The sequence below is a fragment of the Phoxinus phoxinus genome, assembly GCF_949152265.1.
Source record: "Phoxinus phoxinus genome assembly, chromosome: 1".
NCBI classification, from domain to species: Eukaryota; Metazoa; Chordata; class Actinopteri; order Cypriniformes; family Leuciscidae; genus Phoxinus; species Phoxinus phoxinus.
This window is the reverse complement of record NC_136876.1, coordinates 16,079,167-16,100,019: the sequence shown is the minus strand read 5'-3', so window position 1 is coordinate 16,100,019 and position 20,853 is coordinate 16,079,167. Positions and strand designations below refer to the sequence as shown.

Here is a 20,853-nt window from a genome sequence, read left to right as displayed (position 1 = left end):
ACTAAAATAACACTGGAACACACAGCAAAAGCCTTGAGATGTTGACAAAAGACGACACTGAATCAAACCAGCTGATGCATCCGACATCACAAACAAACAGGAAAGAGGAAACGGATAGAAACACAGCACTTTCTCCAGCCAACGGACACACACACACACACACACACACAGACACACACACGTAAATGCAGAAGGGCTCCTGCAAAGGGCAGCTGTATGGTTTCAAATCCATCCAGAATGTCAACAAGAAACAACACGCAGAGAGTGAGCGAGAGCTGTCCTGGACCTGAGAGAAGACACTCAGAGGGACGACGGTCTGTGAGAAAACACTCAGGCCTATGAGACACGCGTCAGGATTACAGAGAAACACAGGCATGATGAGGTGACAAGCCAGTGCATTAGAGATTAAATATGTCAATAAGGCCTTAAAAAGCACAGGAAATATGCATTATGAAACTAAAAACCTGACATACAAAACCAAACCCTCCAGTTCTGGCCATACCTATTACACACAGACAAGTATCACCTGCAATCTGGACAATCAAACTGGTGAAATGACACCAGACTCACACTGAAGGAGGAACCTGAGCCTAAAGTTTGGGATTGGTATAGATTTTTTTAATAATCACTTCTGCTCACCAAGGCTGCATTTATTTTATATTTTAATTTGTTTTAAAATGTAATTTATTCCAGTGATCAAAGCTGAATTTTCAGCATCATTACTCCAGTCTTCAGTGTCACGTGATCCTTCAGAAATCATTCTGATATGATGATTTGATGCTCAATAAACATTTCGGATTATTTCTGAAACAGTCTTGCTGCTTCATGTTATTGTGGGAACCGTGATACATTTTGTTTTGGGATAGCATAAATCGTTTTGTAACATAATAAATGTGTGTAATGTCATTTTTGATCAATTTAATGCAACCTTGCTGAATAGAAGTATTCATTTCTTTCTGATCTCATCTTCCACTTACAGCAGCATCGGTCAGCGCTTTACAACCGGACGCTCAGCTGAACGTCCTCAAAACACAAACTCGTCCGTCAATCTTTAACAGTGTGTGACCTCCTGTCATGTGACCTAAACCAGGGGTTCTCAAACATGTTGGAGCCAGGGACCCCTTACAGGGGAAAAACATTTCCAAGGAACCCCTCATATTTATAACAGTGATTGAGCCCATATTAAATGTGGGAGCGGCTAATGAAATATTTTTGCACAAATGGTCTCCACCCAGGGTCATATGCAGGAAGTTTTAAATAGCCAACTGAGGTTCCAAAAGTGATCTTGATAGGGGGGTTCGGGGGCATGTGTTGTTAAATTGAGCGACCCGTTTCGTTGCATGTCTCTTTAAATGATAATGAGCAACTACTCACCCCACCCCTCTCTTCCGCGCGGGGCGTGTCGACACAAGACACGTAAAGTGCTGCCTTGGTGGACAGTATACAAATGGCTGAGAGCGGAAATATGCTAATACGGAAGATACTAATACGGGAAATATGCTAATACGGGACAGTCCGTCAGAGGTCGTGGGCGGAGCATGAGCAGTATACATGCATTTTGCTTTTTGCTTAGAACATTTTTTTCATTGTATGGTGGTTGTGTCCACACACTGCAAAGACACATTTATATGCAAACACCATATAAAACTGAATTTTGCATCCGATGACCCCTTTAAGGGTTTTTCATAGAAAAACAGTTTAAACGCTGTGCTGAGTCGCCACTTGATGTCAAAACTGGGTCCTGAAATAAAGCCAGATGAAAATCACAGCGCTATATCATATGACTGATAAGAAAACAACAGATGTGAGATCACAACAGTGACAAAATGGCACTTAATTACCGTAGATATATTGTTATGTAGTGACATTCACACATCACTTCTACATGTGTCCTACGCACACACAAACACTTGATCATATACAGCTCAGGGGCCTCATTTATAACCATTGCGTACGCACAAAACAGGCCTAGAAAGAGGCGTACGCCACTTCCGACGCATTAGTTGTGATTTATAAAAATTAAGTTGACGGGAAAATGTGCGCACCTGCACGCAAACTCTGACCCATGCGTACGAACGTTTTGCAGACGGAGCAGTTTGGCGACACCGATGGTGAGCTGGAGTTAAATGTCTTTTTGGTCACTTTTAGACAGAAAATCGAAATAAAATGTATACATATACAGAAAGATAATACAAATATAATTTCACTCACCAAGCCTATCACTTGAAGCAAATATCCACACCTTAAATGTCCGCGCCAGCGAGCGCGTTGGGCCGTTTAGTGAAACTGACACATATCTAACGGCAGATGAAGTAAAACTGTAAATCTTCAATATGAGTCCTAATCATAAATAGGCTACAGTTTATATAAAACAATGATTTAAACTTAAACTACATGACATTTACTGAAAAGTTTAAAAAATATATATATATATTCAATGAATAGCCTATAAATATTTGTCGTGGATGCAATGCTTTTGAACACTTTTCCTTTGGCATGCTGTGTTTAAATGTTTTAACCTCAGAGATAATTGCTTATCATGATAATAGCAGATTGTGCAAATATAATGCACAACAAGGTCTATCTGTTTCCATTAAAAATATAAATCAATTAAAAATACTACTTGGTCAGTGGAAAAGATTGAGAAAAACTTTCTCTGAAATGTATTTTACACTATTTGATTTATTTATTCAAAAACAAGGCAAAGATAGGCTACTAAATGGTTTTTATTAATGTAATGTGACAGCACATCCGTATTTCATATTTTCCTAATGTCTTGTACCGTTAAACATGTTATCACGTAGATGAATAATCATATGCAAATGATATGCAGATGAGGATATGCATAGTAAAACTAGGCGTTGTAAGCTCCATATATGGTTATTTCGGGGAGGAGACGCATGTGCGCACAATCTTCTGCTGACTGGGATTTATAAAGTGAATCCTGCGCAGGTTCTGGCGTATGCACGGTTTTAGAAGTCAGATTTTTTTTTTGCGCACGCCATTTTTGGCTTTTGGACCAAGGGGGTAATCCATCCGCCGGAAACTGAAGCCTCCGCGGGCGCCGCCATTGTAGCAGAACTTCACCTGCTGTTAGCATTCCATTGACTCCCATTCATTTTTGCGTCACTTTGACAGCGAATAACTTTACATCTGAGGCGTCCAAAGACTCCATTTGTCCATTATTTATTTCTAAAGAAACTCGACAATGTATAAAAGGCTCCATTACCTTGTACCTTACGTTATGGCCCCGTAGAAGCCGTTTTTGTAAAAATAGGCTAACGATTGCGTCATAACTCACGCGACTCTCTGTCGCACTGTAGAGAAATTACCGTATAGACCGGCGGAGAAGCTCGCAGGCAATCGGGGGAACGTGGAGGCATTAAGTCCAATAAAGTGAAGGGAGTAGCCCACAGAGAGTGATAAAGTTGATCCTACAGCTAGCTCATGGACAGCTAATGCTCACGCTCTCCGTCTCTGCGAGATTCGTTAGGGAATTATTCAGATTTCTCTCCGCACAGCTACTAGAAGACAGACAGCTGTCAGACACGTTGCTCACGTGTTCAAGCTCAGTTTGAGCCTGCGCAGTTCGCCTGGCGATCAGGAAGTGAGTGCTTCAAATGGGCTTCACTTTTCTCCGTTGAAGTCTATGGGGTCGCTGTGTCCATCTTATATACTGTCTATGTTTTGGACGCACGTACACTTTTAGTAAGGATCCTACGCACAGTTTTATAAATGAGGCCCCAGGAATGTGAAGAGGTCACACTGACCACAAGAAACAGGAGACTAGAATGAAGAAAAATCATTCTACTGCATCACAAGTTGTAGTTGTTTCAACAAAAAACTAGCCTATGTGAGCAGGCGAAAAAGTGCCGAGGTAACAAACTGTAAGCCGCGCTATATTGGTCCAATGAGGATTTCCAATATTTCCAATAGGCTACTGGGTCCCAAAACCCAGTATTTTGGGTTAAATGCAATACATTTCTCATATGTATTTACTTGTTATTTCATCTGACTACATAAATGAAAGGTTTTGATAATATCTATGCATCACTAAAAGTAAGCGAATGTTTGACTATTACTTTTAAACTATTAAATGAACAAGGTCAAAATCAGTTTGAATAATCAAATGTAACAATTTATTAAATCAGGTATCAGGTCAATTGTATAATCAATTCAAAGATAACCAATACAAAACATGAATAAAGAGATGCGAACCCAACCTGAATAAATACATGAGGCTGGGTGTCTCGGTCACTCCCAGCCATCATGGGCCAGTCTGGACACAGAAAACGCCCCGATTCCTCTGCTGCATTCCATTAAATAGCCAAAACCTCTTTCACATGTTAACAATGGGAATTTACATTCAGAGATGACACCTTTTGGGGGTAAGAGACCATTTGCCAAGAGACAACCTTCCTTTGTGTGCCAATTTCTCTAAACTTCTCAAGTCTAGAGTCTATCTCTCCAACCAGTTTTTCCAGCCTTACAAAACCAACATGGCAAATAATTTACGAATTAGGGGCCGTTTACACGACACCGTTTTCAACTCAAAAGTTTTTATGCGTTTTGGCCGTTCATTTACACGACAATGGTGTTCTGGGGGCCTGAAAACGGGTTTCAAAGTGGAAGTTTCTGAAAACTATACTATTATTGTCTCCATGTAAACTACAAAAACATGAATTTGTGAAAACGGCAACGTCATGCGCATGTGTATTATAGTCTATAGGTGCGTAGAGTTTCTTTACAAAGTGGCATCGCCATCTACTGGCCTGGCATGACAATAAAGTGTTTCAGTCGTTTTCAGTCGCGGATCCGTGTGACAATGTTGCCGACTGTACGCGAAAAACACGAAGGAAAAACGTTTCCGCTTTAAATACATCATTGCCGTGTAAAATGTACCCTTATTTTGAAACAATAAATCAATACATAATTCAATAAATCAATAAGTGAAATGCAATTTGTTTTACAATGTTCCATTAAAACATTCCATTATAAAAATAAATAAATAAAGCATATCTGTTCATTTGATGGCATTTTGGGGGCGTTTACACAACACCGTTTTCAACGAAAAACTGAATTTGTGTATGCGTTTTTGCTGTTAATTTATACACTACAATATTTTGGGGGCCTGAAAAAGAAAACTTTTGAAAACAGGTTTCAAAGTGCAAGTTTTTGAAAACTATACTGTTATCTTCTCTGTGTAAACGACAAAAACACGATTTTGTGAAAACGGTGACGTCATGTGCGTAGTGAATTTTTCATTTTTAGTACATTGTTGTCTTGTAAACATCCCCTTAGAAATGGACCATTTTGTTATTAAAAAAAATTACATTTGGAAATATTTGTTTTCTTTGCAGTGAATTTGAATTTGGGTTGTAGTGTTTTCATTTAGTATTGTGGAAAAAAGCTTGAATTGTCGTTAATACTCTCAACATCAATCAGAATATTTAACTTTTGTTAAAGTAATTATTAATTGATTCAATTACTTCATCTTGAAGGCTAATTAGTCCTTGGTTATCACATTGAATCTGCTCACCAAACGCACAACCTTTTATATTTTTAACTTTTTGCTATTGTTATTCACCTACATTTCTAAATGACAGCTAAGTTATGTCAGTGTCATGTGAATTGATACGCATCTTTGAATGCACTATACGCATATGGCATTTTGTAAAACACGAAGTTCAATCAATCTCAACGAACTGTATTCAATGCATCTTCTTCATAACATATTCTGCATGGAATGACACCGTCATCATATCACTCATACACAACACATGCATATGCAATGCCTAGGCTAAATATCCTGCATATTAAAGTGCATGAAGCTTCAGTTGAGGACAGAGGAAGTTAAGACACCATCAGTGCATCGGCACCACTCCTTCTGCTCGAAACCCAAATCACAAGACGCTCAACGATATCACGCGCTGTCCCGCTGGCTCTGGAGCGCAGGGAGGCTGTACTCACATCTTTCTTGGGGATTTTCGGAGTGGTGTTCTTATATTTGGACGTCTTAAAGCGATTCATTCTGAGCTGATGGTCGCGCGTTTGAACCTTCCGGGTGTCTCGCTGTTGTGATCCTGTGCGTTTGAATGAGTGCGTTTCTGTGACGCAGAGCTGGCGCGCGCGATACGCGTCGCTCAAACGCTGATTTACAAATCATAAACTCGCACTACGGGCCGTTCAGTAAATCACGCAGTATTATGGCATGTCTGCGAAATAAAAACGCAGTCGGTGCTTTTAATGAAGCTTTGAACTCACTTACAAAAATGCATCATGGACTCCAATAGCCTATAGTTAGGATATTTATAAAACGTATATATATATTTAAACAGTTTAGGATAATGTTCATATACCCTATCCTCCCCTAAAAGAAAATGAAAAATTACAAAAATGTCTTTTTACACTGTTTGAAAAAAGATACACACTTTTTTTGTTTTTCTCAATTGCTCAATTCTCGAATTATTCTTATTTTTCTTTAAAACAATACATTCAGAATGATCTCTGAACAATAAGCCTATCTTGTTCACTTTGGAACATAGCCTACGTGCAAAAGAGTATTATCTACAATTTGCACAGATACATGTCAAACATGCACAAACTGTCAAACTCTTCATAACTTCTAAACATTATTTCATTGTGTGAGCCATCACATGCAAAAGTATTCATTCAGTTATAGAAATATGTCAGACATGCATGGTTGTTCCATAAATATCTGACATGGAATGTTTATAATGCCTGTACAGTTTTTCTCGGTCACTTTGGTACATTTCTAAGATCACAACTGAAATCTTCAAAACTAACGTTACTTGTTCAACCACATCATCTAGTAAGTTGTGTACATCATAAAAGCAATTGCTCATTGCAAATGCTTTGCACTATTGTGTAACGTTCTTCTCAGTTATGCTCACTCACATATTTCATAAGTAAGCAAGTAAATAAATAAACATTAAATAAACATTTCTATAGACAGATAGACAGATATATAGATAGATAGATAGATAGATAGATAGATAGATAGATAGATAGATAGATAGATAGATAGATAGATAGATAGATAGATAGATGATAGATAGATAGATAGATATAGATAGATAGATAGATAGATAGATAGATAGATAGATAGATAGATAGATAGATAGATAGATAGATAGATAGATAGATAGATAGATAGATAGATAGATAGATAGATAGATAGATAGATAGATAGAGATTATTTAAAAAATATATATATTTTGGCTTCGCATCGTAAATCGTATTTCACTATAATGAGTTGTGATTAATGTTGAGATGCATTAAACAAAAAATCCTCAAAAGTGTTATATAGCCCAATCAGTTTCATAGACAGCAAATAGACGAGCCCATCCACTATTTCAATTCACATGTGTTCATAAAGAAATGGCCAGGCTAACCAAGAATCTGCCTCTTAACAGTAATGCGCATGCGTGTGCCGCTCGCAGTGCACATGCGCAGTCGCTCTCGTGTCAGTGAGTGGCAAAGATGGCGTGTTCCGCGGCTCGCAGCTCCGCACGTTGGATCACAGTGGCCGTGTCCTGCAGCCACACACGGGCCTGCTCACCCTTCATCTCCAGGGCGCATGACGCCTACAGGCGGGTCTCGACGCTGTCGGGCCGGCAGATCTGGGCAACGCGCGTCGGGGTCGCTGGAGGAGCCGGGAGCGCGGTGACATTGAGAGGCATGACAGGTGAGAGAGAAGGCCTGAGCATCCAACTGCACATTACAAACTACTAACTCTGCGTTTAAAAATCAGGTCCGAGCTGATCGATATAGATTCAGCTTCATATGTTAGAGGACATGATGATAACCATATACGTTCAATTGCAACATGTAGGTCAAAAGCAAACATGGAGCACTGATCAATACATGCACGTAATCACATTGATCAAGAACTACCTAATCGATAATGTGTGAATAAAAGAGTTTGGATCTAAAGAGAAATTACATACGTGGTTTGGCTAATTTTCCAGAAACTTCTCTGACCTTGTTGCAGTTTAGCAGTGACTGTCAGCCGGACTAACGTTAGTAAAGACATAAGTTTAGTTACACGAGTCTACTATGGGTTGTTATTATTATTAGAAATAAAATAATGTAACCAGACAGCAACATAGTTTGCATGGCCACATCTGGTACGGGTTGAATTAGGGCTGTAACCAAAATAATTATGTTTATTGTGTGTGTGAATTGTGTATAATTATTTTGTATATATAAATACACACACATGCATGTATACATTTAAGAAAAATGTGTTACTTATATATAAAATAGTTATATTTATATATAATATAAATATATATATGCAGTATATAAATGCAAATATTTCTCAAATATATACATGCATGTGGGTGTATTTATATATACAAAATAATTATACACAATTCACACACATATATTATGTAAACACAAACTTTTATTTTGGATTCGATTAATCGTGATTAATCGTTTACAGCCCTAGGTGGAATCCACATGTACCAGATGTGGCCCGGATCTGGGCCGACAAAATGTTGCTGACTGGGAAAGCATTTTCAAAATACCCCTTGGTGTGATGGTTATGTTGTGATGTGGTGTTTTGCTCAGTTTTACAATGGCCGTTCTCTGTTTCCATTTGGTTCCTGAAAAAGGACCTGACCTGAAGATGGTATTTATTGTTAAAATGCTGTAGGTGCTGCATGTTACAGTAGTAAAACCGTAGTAAATATGCTGTTCATAATTGGAATCATAAGTAATTATGGTATTGTGTGTCACAGCCGTGGGCCCTTCTCATCTCATGTGCAAGATGTCGTTCCACACCAGCTCTCCTGTGAGAAAACAGGACTTCTACCAGATCTTAGGAGTTCCACGCTCTGCAACACAGAAGGAGATTAAGAAAGCTTATTACCAGGTGAGACACCTGACTAGTGTGAGTTTGCCTTCTATATAGACCGGGGCTAGTTGTCACAATTCGGGTATCTCTTTTCCTGGGAAGTAACAATTGAAATGTTGTTAACTAGCTTTTTTTTTTTGTAAAGCAGTGGTAAATTTAGACAAAATAATCACTGGAGTAAAGTGTGTGACAACTAGCCCCGGTGTAATTTCTGGCTTTTGACCATGGTTCGTTCTTTCCCCATTCAGATGGCAAAGAAGTATCATCCAGACACTAACAAAGACGACCCCCAAGCTAAGGAGAAGTTTGCGCAGCTGGCTGAAGCCTACGAGGTTTGAAGCTTCTCTCCACCAAAGCTTGTTCTGATATCCGAGTCCAGTTGAAATAATGCGTTTCCATTGGGCTGATGTTTCGTCCTCAGGTGCTCAGTGACGAGGGGAAGAGGAAACAGTACGACACGTATGGCTCCGCCGGCTTCAATACGGGTCAGGCCGGCGGGGGACATCAGCAGTACTGGGGCGGAGGAGCCAGCATCGACCCAGAGGAGCTTTTCCGCAAGATCTTTGGCGAGTTTTCCGGAGCGCGAGGCTTCGGGGATTTCAATGCCATCTTCGATCAGCCACAAGAGGTCAGATTATGGTCTCCTCTGTAGATGTATCGCATTTCTGTGTGGCCGATGTTACGGAAAATGGACTTTTGGTTTAAATTAGTCTGATTTCGGATTCAGTTTTAATGGTTTCATTCAATTTTAGTCATTAAAAAGCATGTCTAAATGAGTTCATAAAACTCAATTTAGTCAGTCTTAAAAAATGCAGTAAAAAAATAACATTTTGCCTTTTTTTGTGGCCATTTTTTTACTATTTATTTTCTTGTTCCTGCACAACAGAACTTTACTGTGTAAATTAAAACTTGAATATAAGAATCTCTTATAATTCTCTTTAAAAAAATAATAATGAAACTATATCATAATAATGATTTTTTTTTTAAATGTGTGGTTATTACTTTTAAGTAGATTTTACAATGCAATAGTAATATATTTTTAGAATGATTAAGGTACCGGACTATAAGTCGCTCCGAAGTATAATTCGCATCAGTCAAAAAATGCGTCATGAAGAGGAAAAAAACATATAGGCTAAGGCGCATTTATTTAGAAATTTATTTCACAAAATCCAAGACCAAGACCAAGAACAGACATTTAATCTGGAAAGACAAGTTATTCAGCTCCACAATAGCACACTGAACAACAGGCTGAATAGGTGTCCGGTATGTTAACGTAACACATTGACAGTTATTCAGCGACACAATAGCATAAAGAACATATACCTGGGAGGCTGAATAGGCTAAATTAACATAACAAGCCAGCGAGTCCAACAAGTTACCGTTAAGCAAGTTCACCAAGCTCCCGCAATCTCATTCCACATGAGTCCATTGAATTCTTCATCCTCGGTGTCGCTTCTGAACAACTCCGCCAACTCTTTAAAGTCGCAGGACTAGCCAAACTATAAAAACTGGTTCCAAACTGGTTTCATACTAGCCAAATTATTTTTACTGGTTGCATTCACACCGCCAGTAGGAACTCTGAAGTGACATAAGCTGTGCTTTGTTGGTGTGACTTTAATTTTGACTACGCGGCGGACCTTTATTTTGACAGCGCTGAGAACGCCGGAGCCTGAGCACACAGTGCTCGCAATCTCTGTGTTCATTAGTTTACGATCTGGTTAACAGTCCTGTCTAAACGTTATTAGATAGAATTGTTATACATAGAAAAGAGACCGTATATGAAAAGGTATTAGCGTTTGCCGTGTGGTTGATATCCAGTGTCGCTAGCTGAGCAGAAATACATAATCATGTTTAGCTTGGTCCCCCCAAAGTTGCGTTGGATTTTCTCCTTAGCATAATGTTTAAGAGGTCGATCTATCACCGTTTTCCATGTTCGTAGAGTTAGTTTGTGGGGTAAATGTATAGGCTATATTCTGTGTTTACACAGCTTTTTTTAAAATGGCGGGTGCTGGTGTTTCATGTGCGTTCGGCCAATCAGCGTCACTAAAGTCACTGGTAGTTCCCATAGTGCTGGTTTAGACCCGACTCTAAAGTAGGAGCTAAATTAGTTCGTCCAAAAGGAGTTTCTAGAACTAAAATAGTTCCTAGTTCCTGCAGTGCGAACACGCCAAAATCTGGGTACTTCCGCCAATGGTTCTAGGAACTAGGGATGTTAACCGATGACCGTTTGACTGATGGTTGACCGTATCAACGTTAACCGATCAAAGTTGTCGGTAGTCGGTAAAAAAAAAAAAAAGTGATCTCTAAATTAGGCTATTATAGACAGTGGACTATACGCTACTACAGTTAGCCGTCTCATTCCAAGATCTTTTTGTGTGAAGTGAACAAATCCCTCACATTACATTTTTCATAACTCGCCAATAAAAACATGTGGCGCGAGGTCACAGCGTTTGGGTTCGCGCACTCACAAGGTTTGCGAAAAGTAAAGGCTACAGGCTAACACACTCGAGGTTAGAGCCAGGGCAGACGACAGGATGAAGCGTGCAAAGAAAAGTAGTGTGTGGGACCATTTCACCACAAAGTATGACACAGATGTAAGTTGTGTGATACTACAGTGCTTAAATATGAAAATACATTACATCTACATTTTCAGTGGTAACAGATAAGGTGATGATGATCATCATCATCTTTCTTTATTATTGTTAGCACTACCTCAAACTAAAGCGTCGTCTCTTCGGAGCTGTCATTTTCTTAAATGAGCCACGGCAATGTTTCAAATGAGCTGCTAACGCTAGACAAACGCCTTTATTTTCAACGCGATCACCTTGTACCCAAACCATTTCGAAACTAAGGAGGCGTTTGTCCTCCGATTACATACAAGCTCCTCTGCGCCGTGTTTGCGGGACTCATGTTTCGCGCTGTAGGGGATTTAAAAGTGACATGAGTGGAAGGTCGGCGCCGTGTGTGTGTGTGCGAGCGGGAGGCAGAGCGGCGGAGAGATGCGACAGAGTTGTGAAATTGAGGCTCGGTGGTCGGTCAAGACATTTTTTTAGTTTTCGACATCACTACTAGGAACTATGGTAAATGGACTGCATTTATATAGCGCTTTCACAGACCCAATGGCCACCAAAGCGCTTTACATTTTTGCCTCACATTCACCCATTCATACACCGACGGCGGTGTCAGCCATGCAAGGCGCCATCCAGCTCGTCGGGAGCAGCTGGGGTCAGGTGTCTTGCTCATGGACACCTCGACACTTGGTCAAGTGGAACCGGGGATTGAACCACCAACCTTTCAATAGCAGTCCTTTTTGCAGATTTATCACAATTTGAATTATTGTACAGCCCTAATTTTGATTTGTTATTCCAAATTTGGCCAAATTCCGTGACTATACAGTAAATTCCAATTGTATGCCTGGATTCTGTGATTCTTTCAGTTGATGCTCTCATATATCCATAAACACTCTATTCTGTTTGTTAACAGTATGTCATGGAGCTCACGTTCGCTCAGGCCGCCAAAGGAGTGAATAAGGAGATTACCGTCAGCGTCGAGGGCACGTGTCAGCGCTGTGACGGCCGAGGCCATGAGCCCGGATCTAAAGTCCAGCACTGCGGGAACTGCAACGGGACCGGCATGGTAAGTGACGCCCTCGAGCACGTCCAGTCATTTAGCCATGTCCAATAACTCAACGTAGCGTTTGTCCGTGTAGGAGACGGTGAACACGGGGCCTTTCGTGATGCGGTCCACCTGCCGGCGCTGTGGCGGGAGGGGCTCGGTCATCACATCGCCCTGTACGGCGTGCCGAGGAACGGGACAGACCAAACAGAGGAGGACCGTCACGGTGCCTGTTCCGGCTGGTGAGTTAGCCTGTCGTCTTTGGGTGAGACAGGTTTCGGTGAAGGAGTTGAGTTTTGAGCTTTTGTTTACTGTGTTGTTCAGGAATTGAAGATGGGCAGACGGTCCGAATGCCTGTGGGGAAGAAAGAGATCTTCATTACGTTCAGAGTGAGTATATCACTGCGTTGAGGTTTTAGGAAGTCTATAAGCACGTCAAGTGATTACATGAAGGGCTTTCGCACCGGGTGGTTATAGGAACCAGCCAACAGGGCAGTTCCCCAGAGGATTAAATCTTCCCCTAGGGCCATTTTCCTGGTTGAAAAAATGGCGGGTGCCTGTGTTTTGTTATGGCATGCATTCAGCCAATCACCATCACTTACTTACTGGTACCGTTGTACTTACCATACACTTACTGTTGTTACTGGTAGTTCCTATTGTGCTCGATTACACCCTACACTAAAGTAAGAGTTAGTCCTCCCAACAGGCGTTCCTATAGCCTAACTAAAATTCCCAGTTTCTGCGGTGTGAACACTGCGACAAGCAGGTACTTCCGCCAATAGTTATATAGTTCCTGCCAATAGTTATATAGTTCCTAGTTCCTGCAGTGCGAACACGCCAAAATCCAATGGTTCTAGGAACTATGAAAAGGTTCTTCCGGTGCGAAAGCCCCTATAAAGACCTTGAGTTGTAGACCTTAGTAGACCAAACTGTGCCAGTCATTCACTTAGAAACACACAAAACTTCAGGTTTCAATAGCAGTCTTTTTTGCAGATTTATCACAATTTGAATTAGATTTGATTTTAACACTACGAACACGTTTCTCCGGTGCAAAATCTCCTTGGTCAGTTTAAGTTTTGTGGGTTTTGGTTCATTTGCTGTTTTAGGCTTTGAAATAACTGAAATTACCTGAAATTTGTCAATTGGTGAAGTGATATGGAACTCCGGATTCTGGAACTAGTTGCACACCGTAGTTCATTTGTTAACCAATCAGAATCGTGCATTGAACAGCATTTATATAAGGACTGTTTTGTTCAAAAGTTTGGGTCTACATTGACAATCTGAAATAATAAAAAAATATTGACATTCTAAAAAAATCTAAAACTAGGAAGATTATTGTCAAAAAAAAAAAAATTTGCTATGTCTATGTTGCTAAAAAAAAATCTGTATAAGTGCTGCTGTCATTGAAGCAAAAGCAAACAAACCAGATGTTTTCAAATTCATGTGCATGTTTCAATTAGACACTTTAATTGTTTTGCTAATGCAATTAATATTTCAACAAATAATGCAATTAATAAAAACATTTAATCTTAGTATATTTTAATATAATGTATGTATTCATTCATATTTATTAGAACTTAATATAATATTTATTACACATTTTGATAATTATTCATTAATTGCTGATAACTTGTATTATAAATGTACTGTTTGAACAGATTTTTTTTTAAACGGCATTCAAACTGAAGCTCCAATTTGCTATTTTATGAAGTGCCAGTAAATTCTATCCAAACATTTATAATTTACAGTAGAAAAGAGTTAAATAATTCTGAGACAGACAAAAAGTTTACTAATAACCAATGATTTTATTTGCTGATTTGCCTGAAGCTGATTACAAAAATGACACTAATATTTGTTTGCAAATGCGGCTGTCACGTCTATACAGACCTAAAAGATCTGTTGTGCTTTTATTACCTGATCAGTCTGAAGACTGAAGTCACCTTTATTTTACAATACAGATTGTTTCAAAGCAGCTTCACAGTGATAACAGGAAAGTAGTGCAATAAAGTTGGTTTCTGCTGTACTTTACAGCAGATCTAGAAGAAAATAGTGTCATAGTCCAGTTTAAGTAAATTCAGTGATGCTTCATAGTCAAGTGTCTGTTTCCATTGAATAGACTGTATTTAGCAGGATCTGTAATCCCAGGTCCAGCTTGAGTACTCTATGCTAATCATCTGTGTCCATGTTCTCAGGTCCAGAAGAGTCCGATCTTCAGGAGAGACGGCGCTGACATCCACTCAGACGTCGGGATCTCTGTGGCTCAGGCCATATTGGGCGGCACGGTCCGAGCGCAAGGACTGAACGAGACCGTCAATCTCTCGGTGGGACATCTTGGTGATGTTAACATGACCCTATTCTAAAACTAATCTGGATTTTCTTATGCATGTAAACACAGTCGTTCACTCAGTGAATGTTCTCGTAGATCCCAGCTGGAACCCAGACCGACCAGAGGATCCGGCTCTCTGGAAAAGGTATACCGCGGGTCAGCGGCTACGGTTACGGTGACCACTACGTCCACGTCAAGATCAAAATCCCCAAGTAAGACTTCTTACATATGTTTTATGTCACTTTTGAGCATTAAATTGACTGATCCATCCGTTTGTCTCCTGTCCAGGATGTTGACAGACCGACAACGAGGCCTTATGATGAGCTACGCGGAGGACGAGACCGATGTGGAGGGAACCGTCAGTGGCGTGACCAGCACCACTACAGGTAGTGTTATTGCGCTTTTCCACTGCACGGTATGGATCAATTAAATAGTACCACCTCGGTTGAGGTTCCAAGCGAGCCGTACCGATACTAAAATGTGCCGTGTAAACACTGCAGATCACTGATTGGTCGGAGAGAATCGGCAATACCAGAGTCATTGAATTTGCAACACGACACCCAAACCCACTAGCAGCATCACGGTCAGTCTATAATCCCACCCACTTTGAAGTAGTTCTAACTGCAGTGGAAAAGCAAAGCGAGCCGAGTCGTATCACACAGTGGAAAAGCGCCATTAGTTCAGTCACGTTTACAGTGGAGTCTGGGGCGGTCATGTTAAAGCCAGTGCCTGTCTCTGTCCAGGAGGGGGCAGTAATAATCAGACTGGGACAGGGCACAAACAGAAAGAAAATGTTTAACTCCTCCTGACAGCCACAAAGCAGGTACGATGATTTGTTTTAAGATACGACTCCCTGAAAACCATTTGAATGATTTTAGGGATTGGAAAAGCCTAAGTAAAATTTTATTACCGTGGTTTGCGGCTGTCTTTAAATCCTTCAAAATAGGATTTGTGGACACCTGAAACTCTCTTAATGTGTTAATATATGTGAAATGACTAAATGAACAGTAATAAGTAGATTCATTTTATTTAATCAGCTTTGAAGTTATTAGTAAGACTTATTATCTCCATTCAATATCTATTGCAGGGGTTTTCAAACTGGGCTAGAAATGCTAACGCTAAGGAATGCTAGATGCAGGGTTGCAAGTAGATTTTTTTTTTTTGAAATAGTCATTTGGCTAGATTTGGACTGTTTTTGATTGGCCATTGGGCTAGTTTTGTTTGGCAGACCTGGCAACCCTGGCTAGAGCGTCTGTGGACATTTTTACAGAAAGAGTATAAAATAATTAAAATAAATATTCAAATTTTTTATTAAAATAAAAACGATAGATTAAAAAATAAAATGTTGTTTTTGGCTGACTTTCAACCATCAGAAATACTTGAAAAACGGCGAAAGCTTGTCAAATTACTGTTTTCTTTTGCACTTCCAGGTTTATGTTGACTAAACTACAATAAAATTGTAATTGTGACTTCTCTCATTTGTACTATATACAGTATATCTCACATCTGCAGCTATATTACTCATAATAAGTAAATTAACAAAGAAAGAATGAATATTATATTAAAATAAATAGGTAAATACATGCAGTATTCCAACTAGGGGTGTATTAGTTCAAATTACTAACTGTTCGGTTTTATCACGATTTTAGGGTCACGGTTTCGGTACGGTACGGCTAGGTGCTATGTTCAGGGAAAAAAGAACTACTGTCAAATAAAAATAAAGAAAATAAGAACAAAAAATCAAACTACAAGCAACACCACAAATAAATAAATACAATAGGGCAAATAAAATAAACCGTTCTCTTCCGATTATTCAGGTATCTAACAGTAGTTTTTAGGTACCTAAATTGAATAAAGTAGTAATTTAAATGTAAAACAACATTGCATAGAATCTTCACTGTATAAATTCAATAAAGATGAAACATTATTAAAGTTACAAAAGCTATTCATTCAGGAGCAGTTAGTGATTTCATTAAAAACGCAGACAGCAGGAATATTCTTCTGTCACTTTAAGACAATGCATGGATCCAAAATACAGATTACACATGCGTTCTCTCTTTACTTGTTTAAATTCGCTTAAGACATAACCTACTATTTTTGCTAGGATACTCGCCAAGACAGGCATGTTGACCTCATTTTTGTGGGAATTTGTCCGTTCAAGCACAAGACTTGAAAGAAAACACAGTATTTGCGCTCTGTACATGCACTTTCCGCGAGCGCTCGTCAGATGAGTGCACAAATCTTCTCACAGCACACGCGCAAGCTTTCTTTCCTGTCTTGCGCTTGAATGGTTAAATTGGCAAGGCTTAAATGAGTTTAGTTTAAACACTGAGAGCAGTGTGTGCTCTTCAGGTCTCGCGCGCACTGTCAACACCTGAGTGACGATGGCGAAAATGACTGGTCATATTATAGCATACTGCACTCGCATTGAACAAAGTTTAAGGGAAGCCATGATGTGTATCCATCGACAGAAACATACATTAGCCTAACTCTGTCTGTCTTTCTGCTTTATTTATTTTCAAGAAACCATATAGATTGCTAGGCGTCCCGGTTCAAGTGCGTGCCGAACCTTGGGTGGACATCGGTACGGTTCGATTCTTTTTTTTTTACCGAGAAACGTTACACCCATAACACTATAATGAGTTGGAAAACAATTTAATAATGATTACTTAAACTTTAAAAATAATGCACACCCGAGGTGTCGCGGAGTGGCCGTTACACCTCGGGTGTGCATTATTTTTCTAATAATTCAACAGCCTGTCGTCAATTATTCCGCTTATACTACAGTTACCACACCTCCAAACATTGTTCAGATGATGTATTTCAAGACGTTTGTAAAGTTTTTGTCATTAAAACGCTCTTGTTTGTAGGACTAATTTCTTGCGCATCTAAACCCATATGCCTCCGTTGCTAATTCCAAAACGTCATTTTAGAGTTAGTAACGGAGGTTTGAGCCGCTGATAGCAGACTAATGCTGGGGACACACACTTAACGACTGGCTGACTGTTTCCATCGAATGCAGCAGATTTTAAACCCCGACTGAGCGCGCTGAACACGCGTTCAGTCATAAGTATCAAATTACATTCATAACCAGCTTTAAAGTGTGTCCCCGGCTTTATGCAGTTATTAATGCAGTTATTAGAGAGAGAGAGAGGGAGAGAGAGATGTTGCAATGAGACAGAAAAGCATGTGCGTCAATATTATTTATTTATTAATTCAATTCGTTTGAATTAATTTGTTCATTCTTTTTTTCCTGTTCTTGACAGATGACAGTAGACTAGCCTAATAAATTAAACGCAAAGCCCTTATAACAAGTAAGCCTATCAATAATTATTTATTTGTTATATTATCTGCAATAAAAACCTGTGCTGAAGGACTATCCACTTATTTAGCCTATTTTTCTATTTTCTATTGATTATAGATAGGACTATATACTTTATTTATTCAAATTAAACTGCATGTTTCCATTGATTGTGAAGCTAGACATTGAAAATTGCAGATCAAGCGCATAGTTTTTCTTGTTATGAATTGTATCCTATTTTCCGTTATTACAGTCAACTACGCGAAGTGATATGAGACTGTAATGCGGTCAAGACCTGCCGGGACTACTTTAGCCGTGCGGTTCCCTGAAAATAATTGCACACCTTAGAACGTTCGTCAACCAATCAGATTCAAGCATTCAACGGCCCTGTAGTATAATAGAAACTAAATATTATCCAAATAATATTTTAGACATTTAAATACTTACACTGGATTAATGGGGTCTTTATACAAGAAACTGTATGCCTTTTAAATTTTAGGACATTGATTCATGGCATTTAAAAGATTGAAAACCCCTGAACTTTTGCATCTCATAGATTCATTCTTCCATTTGTTTGTCTTTACAGGTAAAAGATCCACTGGACATTAAGAGACTTGGATCTTTCTTGTGGAGATTCAGATTCACTGTAAAACCTGATGGACATACAAGAGAAGGAGACGAGTCTTCTGTTGTTGGACACATGCAGCATTGAATTCAACTTGATCCCTCATCAGAAACTGCACATGCGATGGCGGCAATGAAGAGCTCTGGATCTATCATTGACTTCTAAGAGAAGATTCCTCCAAATCCCAGAGGAATATGATTTGCGCACATGCACCCGTCTTACCTGAAACATCCTTAGCACCTAAATGGTCTTTGGTCTGTAATTTTTTACGTCAAGGTGTTACGTAGTCAGTTCTTTCGTTTTCTGATATTCTGAGATGAAGTGATTCACAAACGGATGGGAAAACTTTACTTCAGTAACCATAAACGTTTCAGATTAATCAAGTCCAATATTCAAGATTGTTTGTGCTGTTTGTCACTGAATGTTACATCATTCTGCTTCATTTGCAGTGTACATAGACCACTGTTAATATTAAAATCAATTTAATGTTATTGTAGAGATAAATATGCAATAAGTAATAAAATCTCTGTGTAACATATAAATGACTGTTTATGTTGTTGAATATAGAGTCTATTCAGATGCATTAATTCTTTTTCACAAAAAAAGTATTTTTTTTTTACTTTAAAACCGCACTAATTTTATTGTTTAACATGAGTGGAAAAAACTAGTAAGTGTTGTTAGCTTTACTGTAAAATAAACAAAAAAACATGACATATATTGTCTTAAAATAAAATGATTTTATATGAAGGACACTCAATTCAATAAGATTTTAACTTCACAACTATGTTGGCAGGGACTGAAATGTAATTGGTTGAGTTTAAAGCGTATGGAAAGTAATTGTCTTAAACTTAGCAAGTAAATTGTCTAATCTTTTATTTGATATAACGTGCTATTATTTTGTAGAGGTTAGGAAACTAGATATCTGATTGCTACAACAGTGCTATAGTATTGCAGTGTTGGTGATGCTGTATTTTATGATCAGTAAATACGCAATATCACCTGAGGGCTGTTCCATGAAACAAGATTGGAGTACAAGGCTTATTTTGGTTAGTCAGACATATTGTCGGTTGATTCTGGACTGTAGCAGACTGACTGGCAGGATGTTGGGGTGATAATAGTGTCAGTATACTTTTGGTGGTTTTAGAGTTTTAACTTGTGTACTTTTGCCTGCATTAATGGATAAGAAATCTCTTAGGGCTTTTTCTATCAATTTCAATTAACAAAATAAAAGCATAGAACCAGGTTTATATAATTAAATAATTAGGTTAATAAAAAAATATAACATGGAGTTGGGCCAGTCATCGCTGCCTGCAGCCATATTGTTGAGTTCTTACAGAAATTTGAGAACAACTTTGTTTCCCAGGGTAAGTAACAGACATGTGGAATGATGCAAAAAAAATTATCTTAAAGGGATAGTCCACCCAAAAACTTTTTTTAATCAAATGTAATATGATTTCATGAATGGCAATGGGCTGTACAATATATTTCAGAATCAGCTTAACATCTTTTGTACCACATATGCATATGAGAATCGAACTGGGTTCGAAACATTGGACATGGCAGCTCTTGAGAATCTTTCCCAAAGAGATGCTGAACAGGATTCCTCAGAGTTTTATCCCAGAGACTCCAAACATTAGTCTTACTTCCTTCCTTGTTCATTCACTTTGTCTTTCAATCAGCTGTGAATCTGTCTGATTTGAATCAAATCATCAAACCTTGACCTGGTGTAAATACACTTTGGTACTTATAGATTGTTACTCGATCTCTCTGCTCAAATCTAGTACACCAAGTCTGCACTGATGGATTACAAAGTTGTTTTCATTGCTGTTCTTGGTATTTATTTATGTATTTAAGTGTTGCTAAAAAGTAAAGCAAACATTTTATAGTTGGTGCTCTGCAGTGTGGAGGCTCTTTTTTGTGTTGCTCAGGGTGTCAAACAGTGTTCTGACCAAGTGCAAGTGGTATATGATGTAAAGGCAAACTTTTATCTTAGCCTGCAAAATATTAGAACAACTGACAAAGCTACTAGTATGCGTCACTAAACAGCCTGCTTCTTTATTTTCAAAAGTGTCACGATCAATGATGCTTATTGTATTCTATGAA

At 38.9% G+C, this 20,853-nt stretch overlaps 2 protein-coding genes across 6 annotated transcripts in view; one reads left to right on the top strand and one right to left on the bottom strand.

Moving 5' to 3' along the window:
* Positions 1-6,121, bottom strand: part of coro7 (coronin 7) — a 156,290-nt gene extending 150,169 nt beyond the window's left edge. Inside the window, exon 1 of the mRNA XM_079612165.1 lies at positions 5,971-6,121. Within this exon, the coding sequence (XP_079468291.1) occupies positions 5,971-6,030 (60 nt within the window). The 5' untranslated portion in view covers positions 6,031-6,121. The remainder of the gene's footprint in view (positions 1-5,970) is intronic.
* A 1,299-nt stretch (positions 6,122-7,420) lies between these two features.
* dnaja3a (DnaJ heat shock protein family (Hsp40) member A3a) lies at positions 7,421-19,505 on the top strand. 5 transcript variants are annotated; one of them, XR_013797529.1, is made up of 13 exons: positions 7,426-7,708; positions 8,769-8,902; positions 9,133-9,216; positions 9,306-9,512; positions 12,368-12,520; positions 12,594-12,741; positions 12,824-12,888; positions 14,691-14,819; positions 14,921-15,036; positions 15,113-15,210; positions 15,325-15,407; positions 15,568-15,647; positions 18,712-19,289. XR_013797529.1 is itself a non-coding variant. In XM_079612132.1 (12 exons), the coding sequence occupies exons 1-11, from the start codon at positions 7,504-7,506 to the stop codon at positions 15,621-15,623; spliced, it is 1,395 nt and encodes a 464-aa protein (XP_079468258.1). In that variant the 5' UTR covers positions 7,425-7,503; the 3' UTR covers positions 15,624-15,647; positions 18,712-19,495. The 5 variants fall into 5 exon arrangements, 3 of the variants coding, with proteins under 3 accessions (XP_079468259.1, XP_079468258.1, XP_079468260.1); XM_079612132.1 differs by lacking the exon at positions 15,325-15,407 and having other exon boundaries at positions 7,425-7,708; positions 18,712-19,495; XR_013797528.1 differs by lacking the exon at positions 15,568-15,647.
* Positions 19,506-20,853: the final 1,348 nt, after the last annotated feature.